A 12960-nucleotide genomic window follows, 5' to 3' on the forward strand; every position below is an offset into this window, starting at 1 on the left:
GTGATATTTTTAATATATTATGTCATGAATACGTATTCAACAGTGGTCCAAACTGTTATTTGAATTTTCATTTGTGCTATAAATTACCAAGGCGACTTTAGGTAAAGTTAAATCGTGTTTTCATGTATTACTTTAGAAAACCTCTGGAAACCCGCCTCGTTTCCCTTTCAAAACATATTCAGTCATTGGCCTAATATTATTACGAAACATTTCACTAATGACAGTTTTTCTGTAACTGGCAAAGTTAAAATGCGGTCACTAAATGGTCAATTAAGAAGGAAAAACACAATAGGGTTAGTTTTTTCATGTAAACACGTCAGCCTGAGCGCAGCTGAAATCGTTGTAATAAGAATGATGAAAGTGGAAGCCCGCGAAGTAATTGGCGTCCAGCATCTAAAAAAGAATCTGATTCTAGTGAAATTTAACAATAGCGGCGTATTTGAGCAGATTTTAAAAAATTTCGAAGACAAGACTCTTTATTTGAATCATCAAGATACGGTGAAAGTACTGAATGTCAGCGCAACACAGGAACTGGTCTCAATACGAGGTGCCCCTTTTGAGATTCAAGACGAAGTGCTGGAAAACGTCCTCAGTCAATATGGTAGAGTCGTTTCTTTCCTAGCTAACACTTACGCCTTCGGTCCCTTCGAAGGGCTTCTTTCGGGTACAAGAACAGCGAAGATGAGCCTACGAGAACCTCTGCCCAAGACAATATCAGTGTGTGGACACGCTGTTTCTCTCCTGCACAGAAGTCAGTCAGGAAATGACTTCTCACATCTAAGTGATCATAACTGCAAAAACTGCGAAATTATCGAAGATGAAAACGCGAAAGTTTTCGACACAAGTTACATGACCAGTGAAACGTGTGCTTCTTTTAATAACAGAGATAGAAAAGAACATTCTCCCGGAACCAAGACCTTTGCAGATTCCACTCAAGAGGTTGACTCTACTGTTCAAGTAGATTCAGATCCCATAATCAGTTACGGGTCACCCACCTATTGCAGTATTGACGAAAGCAGGAAGGCCAATAAGAGAGAGCCCGCAGAACCAAAAGCTCAGTTACAGTTACACCAGCTCATAGCAAGCAATATACACATGAATTCAACATCACCAGCAGATGATGAAAAGGTACACAATAAGAGTGAAGCTAAGGAAGTTGATAACAATGATGATCGGCATTTTAGAGAGATAATTGAAATATATGACAAAAATACGAGTGAAGGTTGGAAGTCAAAGGCTCATCCAGGATTTCAAAATAAAATCAATAATCTAAGTTCAGTAAAATATTCAACCTTTAGCCAGGGGAATTCAGTGGGGAAAAGGCCTTTTCAACTGAATGAAATGACTTGGAGCTCAAACGACACAGATATCAAAGATGAAATAATTGATGAGATGATCATTGCAGATGACTGTTTTGAATGTCCAGCGGTATGGGAGACAGAGTCACAATCAGACAAACAACAGACGATCAGTACTGAATCAGTCTCAAAGAACGCTGATTACCTGTCTGATGGACAAGTAAACACGAGTGAAACTTTGCTAGAAGCCGCCGAAGATACAATCGAAAAACGATCATTAACGGGAGAAGACAAGAATTCCCATACAATGAGAGCCACTAGCCCTTCAGAGAACGTCCGCAGCTACAAGAAATCCAAATCACCTGCGAAATCTCATCGCATCTGTGAAAATCCACACGTAAACGAGAAGCCACTGAAACTAAATACACAGAACAACTATTGTAGTAAAGAAACCTACATCGAAACACGTCATCCATTAGTGATTAAGCATCCAAACGATTCAGATACTACAAATAACGTTGGGCACCTGTCAGGTGAGCGAAGCATTTTTTGCAAACTTTCATCTAAGGGTCCCACAAATTCAAACGAGCCGGACCAGAAGAATTCTTGTCAAGTGCTACAAGACGGAGACGCATCAAAATTCTTTCCTGATTCAAACAGATCAGATCTTATTGCCGGTCAGAAAGGCGCCTCTCCTAGATCCACGACTCTTCCTCCACATCTACAAGCGTTCAAAAAAATGAAAATACCTAAGAAAACTCCCGAGGAGGAAACATGGACAGCTACTTATGACAAGCATTCAGGGACGAAGGTGATTTTAAGGAAACATCCTTATTTGTCACTGAACCGTGATCACGAACACGGAGAATTGTGTATAGAGAATGCCAAAAGAGGAAGATTTGAAAATTAACAAAGTGTAAGGCTACATACTAAAAACTAAAATTTCACTCCTATCAAAAAATCGTACCAGTTTTTCTAAACCTTTCATCACTTGGACAATGAACACTTCTTAAATTGGATACACTAATATGCTAAAAAAATTCCTAATCTCACTTGTGCGATATACAGTCATAATAGCATGTTATATGTATTTGTTTGTAAGATAACTTTTGTCTGACTATTTCACTGAATTAGTGTTATGAGGTGTGAAAAAAGAGTTCTGATGGTGGTGCAGTTTGAGAATGCTGATGGAATTATATCATAGATTTAAGTGATTGGCAGGGAATTTTTCAATAGCGTCAGATTGAATAGATTTCTAGGTAGCATACTTTTGACAAGAACTTAATTTCAAAGAAATACATACATACTATATATATATATATATATATATATATATATATATATATACACACACACACACACACACACACACACACACATATATATATATATATATATATATATATATATGAATGAATAGATTCCTAAACAGCATACATTGACAAGAACTCAGTTTCAAAGGAATACAACACACATACACACACACACACACACACACACACACACACACACACACATATATACTATATATATATATATATATATATATATATATATATATATATATATATATGTATGTATGTATGTATGTATGCGTGCGTACTTCTGCGTGAGCAGTCGTTTAAAAATTAGATGTTTTTTTTTTAAACAGTTTTTCGAATTTTGCGTAAACGAACATAAAAATGGTTTTAAAATTTTGAGCCATTTTACTCGTTTTTTTTGTGTTAGTTAATAATCTGTTTTTCTATGAGTTGTCTCCAATGAGGGATTTTATTAATATATTCTGTATACTTAATAAACATTAATTTAAAGCATTATCTTTGAAACGCAATACCAGACCCTACAGTATTTTTGTTTACAGCTGAAGATGTCAATTCTTTTTCGACATGGTCACTTCAATGGTAATACAATTACTGTTTTCGCCTGCAAAATTCCTTTTATTTAATTGTGCTTAATTTACTGTAGTTCTTAACAGTCCTTCACGGTAGATTTTCCTGTTTCCTTTACCCTTTTGCATTTATACTTTTTACCTCCCTTTTTCTTATAGAAAACTTTGTAAGCTTTGCCCTCAACAAATTTATCACTTTATCTTATTCACCTATGATTCTGAAAATCAAGATCTACACATTAATTAGTATTTCTTACTCAGAGGTCATGTGATTTATATATATATATATATATATATATATATATATATATATATATAATATATATATATATATATAAATAAACTACTATATATAAACTTAAAGATGAAAATTTAGTCTGAAATAGCACAACCACAGAGAGTTGCACTGTTGTGTAAGGCTTTCGTGTTTATTGGATTATTCAGTAGTGATAAATGTACCTCTCAGCTGATCAACATTTGAGACTTATGCTTTGTGATGTTATAAATGAAAACAATTTTATTTGGGTATCTTTGTCTTACGTAAGGTAGGTTTATATCAGATTTAGATATTCTGAACACTTCACCCTGCACAGCAACGTGTTTCTAAAGTATTATGTTATTAAAAACACATGTAATTTTTTAACCATCATACTTAACTCTACAGACTTAACAATGTTAATGCAAGGATTCACGTACAAGTTACTATTAAAGCAATTTTTCAAAATATTGTTACTTTTCGTGAATTGATTCTAGTAATTATTTCAGCTCTTTTAGTAAAATAAAATAACTGTATTTTTTTCAGTCAAAGTTAATCTTTGTGCAAAATGGCTCACTGATTAGTCATGCGCTTTAAGGCTTGTGTTCAGCCATGACAGAAAAAATAAGGATTCATAATTATAGTTCATAAACAGTCTCACAATGTCTTCGGTCGTGAATATTTTAATGGAGAAATCCGGAAGTCCTATAAAAATATTGAGAACATCTCTAATCTATATATTTAATAGTTATTTATAAAATTAATACTGACTGATATAAATTTCCCGAAAATCACTCAAAACAGACTTCCTCTACAGGTACGACAAGCTTCCACGGACGTCACCCTATTGGTTATTACGGATAACGACGACTTCTTAACGAATTTTGCCGAAGTATGCGACGACGAACGACTTTTGGTGTGGTCGTCGAGACTCCTACTTGTGACGAACTTGGACCGAGAGAAGCTAGACCAACACATGGAGAGATATTGGGTTTTCTCCATGATGAACACGATGGTCTTGGTCCTTAACTATGATTCCCAATACAGCAGGTAAAAAAAGGGAGAAAATAAATAAGTGTGTTAAGAAATGCAGACCCATTTAACCATGCTGATAGGCTACACACACATTTGCGCATGAAAACAGGCAGGTAAATACCCTACGGATGCACCAAAAGAAATAAATCGAACACTTTAATGACACAACACTCACGCATACATACGCACCAAACTGATCCAAATGAAGCGTCTGTAGGAAATGTTTGATTGAATTCTATAACACATCACTGCTGCTGCTTAGTTATATATTCTGTCCTTCAATTTTTGCATAATATTTGCACCGGCAGCCATTAATCTTCACAGAAATTGATAGAAACGATGAACCTCGCTTTTTAAGACAACCCAAACTCAGTCTGACCCTTACTCCTACATCACCAACTGTTCCTAACTTCTACTCTTCGTTAATTCTGCATTTTTCACTGAAATGTCCGTTATCAAACTGAGCCAGCTACCAGCAAACACCTGGATGGAATAGTCGTTAGGTCCTGAGGGACATTTGAAACACTCATGCCTTGGTGCTCCTTTTACAGAACCAGTTACGGGCTGCTACACAGCAAGAGCCCGTGGCAGCACAAGGCTGGCTTAATCTATACAGGTACAAAACAAAACCAGTAAGACTTGTCAGTAGAGGAAAAGACCCCATATAGACTCCACTTTTCTAGCCCCGCCCCCCACCCCCCCAAGGGGCGTGGCTACCCCCCTCCCCCCTCCTGATTGGCTCATGTACGTACGTGAGGCCTAAAAAGGGGCGGGGCAACCCCCAAAACCCCCAAAAGGGGTGTGGCCACCCTGACCCCATATAGACTCCACTTGTCTGGGGGGTGTGGCCACCCTGACCCCATATAGACTCCACTATTCTGGGGGGCGTGGCCACCCCTGACCCCAAATTGACTCCATTTGTATTATAAGCTCATGTACGTACATGAGCTCATAATTGACTCCATATGTATGATAAGTTCATGTACGTACATGAGCTCATAATTGACTCCATTTGTCTTACAAGCTCATGTACGTACATGAGCTCATATTAGGGGGGCGTGGCCTCCCCTAACCCCAAATCGACTCCACTTTTCTACTCCTGTGACGTCACATAACTATAAGGGAATAAAACCATCCTTTCAACCCTCCACTATTCTGGGGGGCGTGGCCACCCCTGACCCCAAATTGACTCCATTTGTCTTACAAGCTCATGTACGTACATGGGCTCATATTAGGGGGGCGTGGCCTCCCCTAACCCCAAATCGACTCCACTTTTCTACCCCTGTGACGTCACATAACTATAAGGGAATAAAACCATCCTTTCAACCCTCCACTATTCTGGGGGGCGTGGCCACCCTGACCCCAACATAATTGACTCCATTTGTCTAACAAGCTCATGTACGTACATGAGCTCATATTAGGGGGGCGTGGCCTCCCCTAACCCCAAATCGACTCCACCTTTCCTACCCCCTGTGACGTCACGTAACTCTAAGGGAATAAAACCATTCTTTCAACCCCTGACATGCCCCCTGTGACGTCTCGTAACTCTCCGGGAATAAACACCGACATTTCAAGCCCTCACCCCAAATTGACTCCACCTTTCCTATCCCCTGTGACGTCACGTAACTCTCCGGGAATAAAAACCAACATTTCAACCCCTCACCCCAAATTGACTCCACTATTCTACCCTGTGACGTCACGTAACTCTCTGGGAATAAAACCATTCTTTCAACCCCTGACCCCAAATTGACTCCACCTTTCCTACCCCGCCCCATGTGACGTCACGTAAACTCTACGGGAATAAAAACAAACACTTCACCCTCACCCCAAATTGACTCCACTATTCTACCACTGTGACGTCACGTAACTCTCTGGGAATAAAAACCATACTTTCAACCGACCCGACCCCAAATTGACTCCACCTTTCCTACCCCCTGTGACGTCACGTAACTCTCCGGGAATAAAAACCACATTTCAACCCCTCACCCCAAACCCCAAATTGACTCCACTATTCTACCCCTGTGACGTCACATAACTCTCTTGGGAATAAAACAATTCTTTCAACCGCCCCTGACCCCAAATTAAGACTCCACCTTTCCTACCCCCTGTGACGTCACATAACTCTCCGGGAATAAAAACCAACCAACATTTCAACCCCCACCCCAAATTGACTCCACTTTTCTACCCCTGTGATGTCACGTAACTCTACGGGAATAAAACTTGACCCCACCCAACCGACCCCAATAGACTCAGTTCACTGTTTTTTGCGACTCATGTCCCCTTTAATTGTTTTCAAAGTAACCGGGACGTTTACCTCATCCTCCTCCTATAAAATCTCTAAATTTATATATGCACATTGCGAATATACTCTCTCTCCCTCCCTCCCTCCCTCCCTCCCTCTCCCTCTCTCTCTTCTCAAGCCGTTACATTTTGTTTTGTATATATATACACAGCTGCTTAGATATTCAGAGTATCATGATAAAAGGATATTTGGCGACTGACTTCATCCCACATGTGATATCTCCCCCAATAACCATATCAGAGTCAATGTTATCTGATGAATGAATCACGCACACACACACACATATGAAGAAACGAGACCTTATCGCCATATTTGCCCAGCTGACTTCACGCCAACGTGAAATTTTATTTTCATAGAATTTGAGTCATAATCTAGGTGGGCGAACACAAGGACAAAGGTACACATTTCAATTTTGTTTATTTATTATACCGAGTTTGAAAGAGGTTGAAAAATCAAATTACAGACGGAATTGTTATTTTATATTTATAACCAATCCTAAATACAGGGGAATGAATTAATATTCCATACAAATACATACATTAGAAAAAAACTGTACAAACACGAACGCGATAATATGCGCATTCGCTTTTTTCAAAAACAATACTTCAACGAAACATACTACGGCTACTATATATTTTCTAACCTGTTCCTTCACATCACAGCCCTTAGTATATACCACATAAACATCTTCTCCAGCACTTTCCCGACCGTGTATCGAAGACGACGACGTTTCATCTAACACCTCAAGCTTTTAAATTTAGCTAACAAGTTTTTCATATATAAATCTTCCACACACCTTTCCTCCAACAGGGATAAATTCTTTTTCATTATAGCCACGCAGCATATTTACCAATTTTGCTCATTTCATCACTGAATGTAGCTAACTACAGGTAAATATTGATTCAACCAAGTCGTATTAACCAGTCCGCTCTGACCGATACCCAGCGGGAAAGATAACATATTTGACATAGTCATACGATGATTTAAATAATTCTTCCTTCAATTTCTTGACCGAAGAAAAAAAGTGATTGAACCTCATCTGTTTGGTATCTCTGCGCAAACGATCGGCGTGATCTTCATCTTTGGAATAAGCCACACTCTTTTGCGCGTATTCATTATCTTCAATGGGGGCACCAATACCGTATTGTGTTAATAAGGTAGCTATGGTGGGTAGATCAACTTCTTCGTCGCATTCCCAAGATGTGATATTTTCAGGTCTTTTCACAATGGCGGACCCTTCAATACCCCCCTCACGAAGACAGGCATATGATGCACCAGTGCGAGAATATCGAAAACCTGCCAATTCGGCATATGGATAAGCTCGAATGACGTCCGCCACAACACCGTAATTCCTGCATGTCACACAGTTAGTGGCCACTACTAGACACATATTCCTCTTCCTGAACTTATTTTCGGACAAGTTCCCGAAAACTAACTTGCAAGAGGAGGCTGATGAAGCCATGGCGAGAGTTCACGTCTTGATGTGACAATTCTTCAAGAGATAATGAACTACGAAAGCCCCGCTACCCAAGACCCCTTTATCACAATCACTGATTACAAACCTGTTGTGACGAAGCATCAAGCCTCTCCCAGCAATGATTCAGACTAACATGAATAAACAAGTCTTATCATTCCCTCACGCCAAAGGTCATCCACACATGACTCATTTTATCAAATCAGTATCACTCCAGTCATGTTTCTCGCAGACACGAATAAACAAGCCTTATCATTTCCTCACGACAAAGGCCGTCCACACACACACACACACACACACACACACACACACACATATGACTCATATATAAAACTTCACACATCTTTCCTCCAATGGGATAAATAAATTCTATCGCTACAAGGCGTGAATTCATCTTTGGAATACAATACTTCATCGAAAACACCATATGTCACACCTGATTATTACTTCCCAACTGAACACCATAAATACAACCGACAAGGGGGAAAATTGGAGTTATTCCTTACCCAAAGTGTGAAATAGAGTAAGTGCAACACACCGACCCTCCGTCCCTACAAGTATTTCTCTTTGACGCAAACGTCATTTCCCTCCGTCACTATTCAGTAAGTAGCATATAAAACACTTTCCATTTACTTGAACATATAGTATAGTAAATATTAAAAACAGCAATAAGATTCATCTGTATATGGAATAGATATTCTTATAAAATAATGTACCCGTTGAAAGAAGCGGAATATATAAAACAGTCATTATTCCTCCCTTTCAGATATGGGAAATAACTCTAGTAGTGAACTGTCAGCCGACGAAGTAGCCACTCAAGTCAGACACCATTACTATTATGGTGTTGGAGCCCCAAACTCATTTATTAGGAAGGTGAAAACGGGTCATGACCATGAAGCAGGAGAAGAAGAAGAAGTAGCAGGAGATGCAACAACTACCATGGCAGCCCACAACAGTGCAACCCCCGATCAACTTCGCCACCACCCACTACTGAAGGAACGAGCAACCCGGTGAAGGTATGTAAAAACCCCGATGTGTTATATATTATTTAATAATAGTTCCTGATTCCATAGAAACACGCACTCTTTTTCTCCGTTTCCCTGTTTTTTTCCGTTCAAATGCATTATGGGCATAGTAAAAAACACCTAATATAATTATTCATAAGGATTTATTGACCACATAAAGAGTTTACAAATTCAATACACTAATCGCTGTCAGACCGTCTCAGCACGCATCCCCAATATAACTTCCACGTGTATCCTTATTTTAACCTGAATATGCCGAAAAACGTTTAAGAGGAAACGACTAAGACGTCTTAGCAGTTTAACACCGACGTTCATGGCGAATGATTCTCACAGCTCATCCTGAAATAAGTAAAAAAGTTATGTGATTGAAGGTGTATGATACATATATAGAATATATCCTTAATAGAATGTAAATGGAGTAATATAAAAATCAAAGAAAAATATGCATTTACCTTAGTTGTTCAAGATGCGGAGACATTCCTTTGTACGTAATAGCACGTTGACCCCCGACCTCCAATGTGAACATTTAAAACTTTTTCAAATATTTAAAATAAAATATCCCGTTATCCATTTATCATTACCTCCCAAACGAGTGAATGAGAATACATTTTGTATTAAGGATAATACTGCTTTCACACCACGGTGACTCACGCAATGAACAAAAAAACTAACGTAAAGACTGCACTTGTACGATTTATCAGGTTGTATTTGTTTTATTAGGCGATAGAGGTTATATTCGGGATGCGCATATATAAATTTAGAGAAGTCATTCGAATAAACTTTTGGATTTATACCGTAACTATCAAAAAAGAAGATTTATATTTCTAGGTGATTTTTCCACGTAAAAACATACCCAATGACCAACAATATTAATATCAGTAGACGAAGATAATGTATTAGATATAAAAACTAAAGGTTTATTCTACTTTCTGGCAATGTCAATAATCCTACTTCATCCGAAGCGAACACACCTAAATATTTAACCCGGTCACCGAGTGAACCTTTTAAACTTATTTCAATTTCTTTTGTATCCATTCCATTTAACCCTAAACATCACACTGAATAACCCTATCCGCATCCACCGTTAAAATACCTTGGTATCCCCAAAAAGTAAAATAATGCAAGGGCTAGGCGTAGCCGTACCCAGCCTGATCGATATTCGCAGGTTTGCCGAAATTTCCACTGGCATGGAATCTTCACATCTTCACCACAAAATTAAAGCAGTAAATAGCTGTACCATTTTTAAACTATCATAAGTGATCAGATTATCACCGCCACCCCCCTATACTTTTCTGCGTCTCGTGATATAATTGCATGATGGTATTAGGGAAACTACATTGAATATTATATACCGTATTCCCATTAACGGTAATATGTATATTATTTAAATCAAAAGATTGAAAATATAGACTATTGGTCGCGTAATCACCTGAAAATGTTTCCATATCAATCATGGCCAATGTGATTTTTTCAGGTATACAACTGTTAAAAGGCTGATCAATTAAAATCGAATTTTCATTTTGCCAATACGTATGTCTTGTATAAAGTCTTATCAAATATATATTGTATAGGATTAACTGCTATCGCTTCATTTAAAGCCGACATTGCGTTATAATGTGGTAACTCTATCGATCCATAATTTAGCCTGTTCTATATTCAGCACATTTAAATGTCCGTCTGTGTGGGCGCCCATAACCCAGTTATTATTCGCTAATTCGAGTCTAAGTCTCAAATCAACCGAATCCAGTAAATACATGTCTATAGTCGCTATATCCAAAAGAAGTGGAAAATATGTATGCACGCCCCTCGTTTTAATGTCACCCATAACTTTCGTCTCCCACCTGCTGGTTTGACCGAAGGTATTGGCAGTAAATTGCAGAGTTACCCCTGTGTGTTACATGATAGTCATCGTATAAAAATCCCGCCCGGCCGTGGTAGGTAATGCAGAGGGTTTTATCATTTTCAACATTTTGATATATGATTGATAGTTAAATACCGGACAGGATTCCACCAACTTTTCATTCAAGAAAACGGAAGCGGATTTAAATAATGTATTACTAATACCATTAACGACAGAAACATGGACATCATCCGCTAATTGCGTGTTGTCCCTATCTATTGTGATATATAATTCTAAAGCTATACTTGACAAATCTAAGAAGGAACCTGCCACCCCATTAACGCGAAATTCTATATATTTATCAGATAGAACTTGATTTATGGAAATATTACAAGGTGTAAAATCCAGTCTTTCCTTTGAATTAATTGAAGTTTCAATAATTCTCCGTCTATTAACATTCGGGAACAATTCCTGATATACCCGCAATATACGATGAAACAGGAACTTGATTACCAGTTCCGGGTATGTTAGAACTACGCTAGCCATGTTTTGTGTTTATATAATTTTAGATGAAGGGTAGAACGAGTGCGTACCCGCCGAATGCAATTGATGAATGAGTTACAAAAGATCGTACACGTCCTTATTATATTTACTCCTAGATTTAACTCGTGTGCCCTTCCTCTTCCTCCGTTTTTTCTTTTCCTCCCACACTCGACCGTCTAACTAATCGTTTCACTGTTTTCTTCCGTCTCGTTCTCCTTCTCCTTCCAGTACCGCTTAAAATTCGTTGTCCGAGTAGTTTTGAGGGCCCTTATACCATTTCGTTTTATGGATTCTTTTTAAAGGTAAACCGCTGTTTACCATATCAGAAAACACAGATCTACCGAATTCATTAACTGAAGGTTTCGCGGCATTAAATAGAAAAAGGAAGCACTTTCCGTGCAACGCCACTTATGGCCGAAAAAAACCGCTTCCCCTTCTGCGCCCGGGATAGAAAACGGAAATATCCTCAAATCCCGCTCCTCTCCTTAATAAATGGGTCTGATAAAAATAGTTTTTTTAAATTCCGCCTCTGAAGGAGGCGCGAATAACACTCTCATTTTACTGTTTATACTATTCCCAAACATTTAAGTGGAACTTGATTCGCAAGTTCTAGTTCACTCGAGGGTGTTACGATCACGAAATAAGGAATGCCAAGGGTGAACATCGAATTATATACGCACCTATTCATCTAATTTTCCTCTAGGTTTTATACGGAGCAGGCAAGTAACACTCGAGTCTTTAGTGAAATGTAAAAGGTGACCATTTTGATCCGTGATAAGAATAGAAATCTGATCCAAGATGTTCGTGTTCACAACAATTTGTAGACTGTATTATGTATTCCTTTTCCTCTACCACTTGCTAAAGTAAAACAGTCCAATATATTTACTAGTCTCCCGCCAAAAACCAAAAATCGTCGGTTGAACTATATCCGTATACATATATATATCATCTACCCCACAATTATCAGGTAGAGAATCAAGGGAAATGTGTTCATTCAGTTCACGCCCGCCATATATTTCATAACCGGTATTAATATGAAAACCTAATAATTATTTCGCGGCTTTTCCGCTAAATTTGACATATATACTTTTAACGTCCCGTTCTCAATTTCTCTCTCTTGATACGTGGTATAGTAATTCTCCTTAAATCTTCATCCCAATGAATATACCGTTACTATTAAAATAATTTATGAAATTATCACCGTAATAAACTTTCAAATAATCATACACGTCCTTATTAAGAGCTCTCACGAGTCTCTTCATATCCCCCGCTAACATTGCTATTCTCGGTCTATACAAA

At 38.3% G+C, this 12960-nt stretch overlaps 1 protein-coding gene across 1 annotated transcript in view; it reads left to right on the forward strand.

Annotated features, from left to right (window-relative positions):
- Nucleotides 1-12960, forward strand: part of LOC135216377 (glutamate receptor ionotropic, delta-1-like) — a 76370-nt gene that overhangs the window by 4779 nt on the left and 58631 nt on the right. The window contains exon 4 of the mRNA XM_064251643.1: nucleotides 4260-4492. Within this exon, the coding sequence (XP_064107713.1) occupies nucleotides 4260-4492 (233 nt within the window). The remainder of the gene's footprint in view (nucleotides 1-4259; nucleotides 4493-12960) is intronic.

This window comes from Macrobrachium nipponense, chromosome 6 (genome assembly GCF_015104395.2).
Source record: "Macrobrachium nipponense isolate FS-2020 chromosome 6, ASM1510439v2, whole genome shotgun sequence".
NCBI lineage: Eukaryota > Metazoa > Arthropoda > Malacostraca > Decapoda > Palaemonidae > Macrobrachium > Macrobrachium nipponense.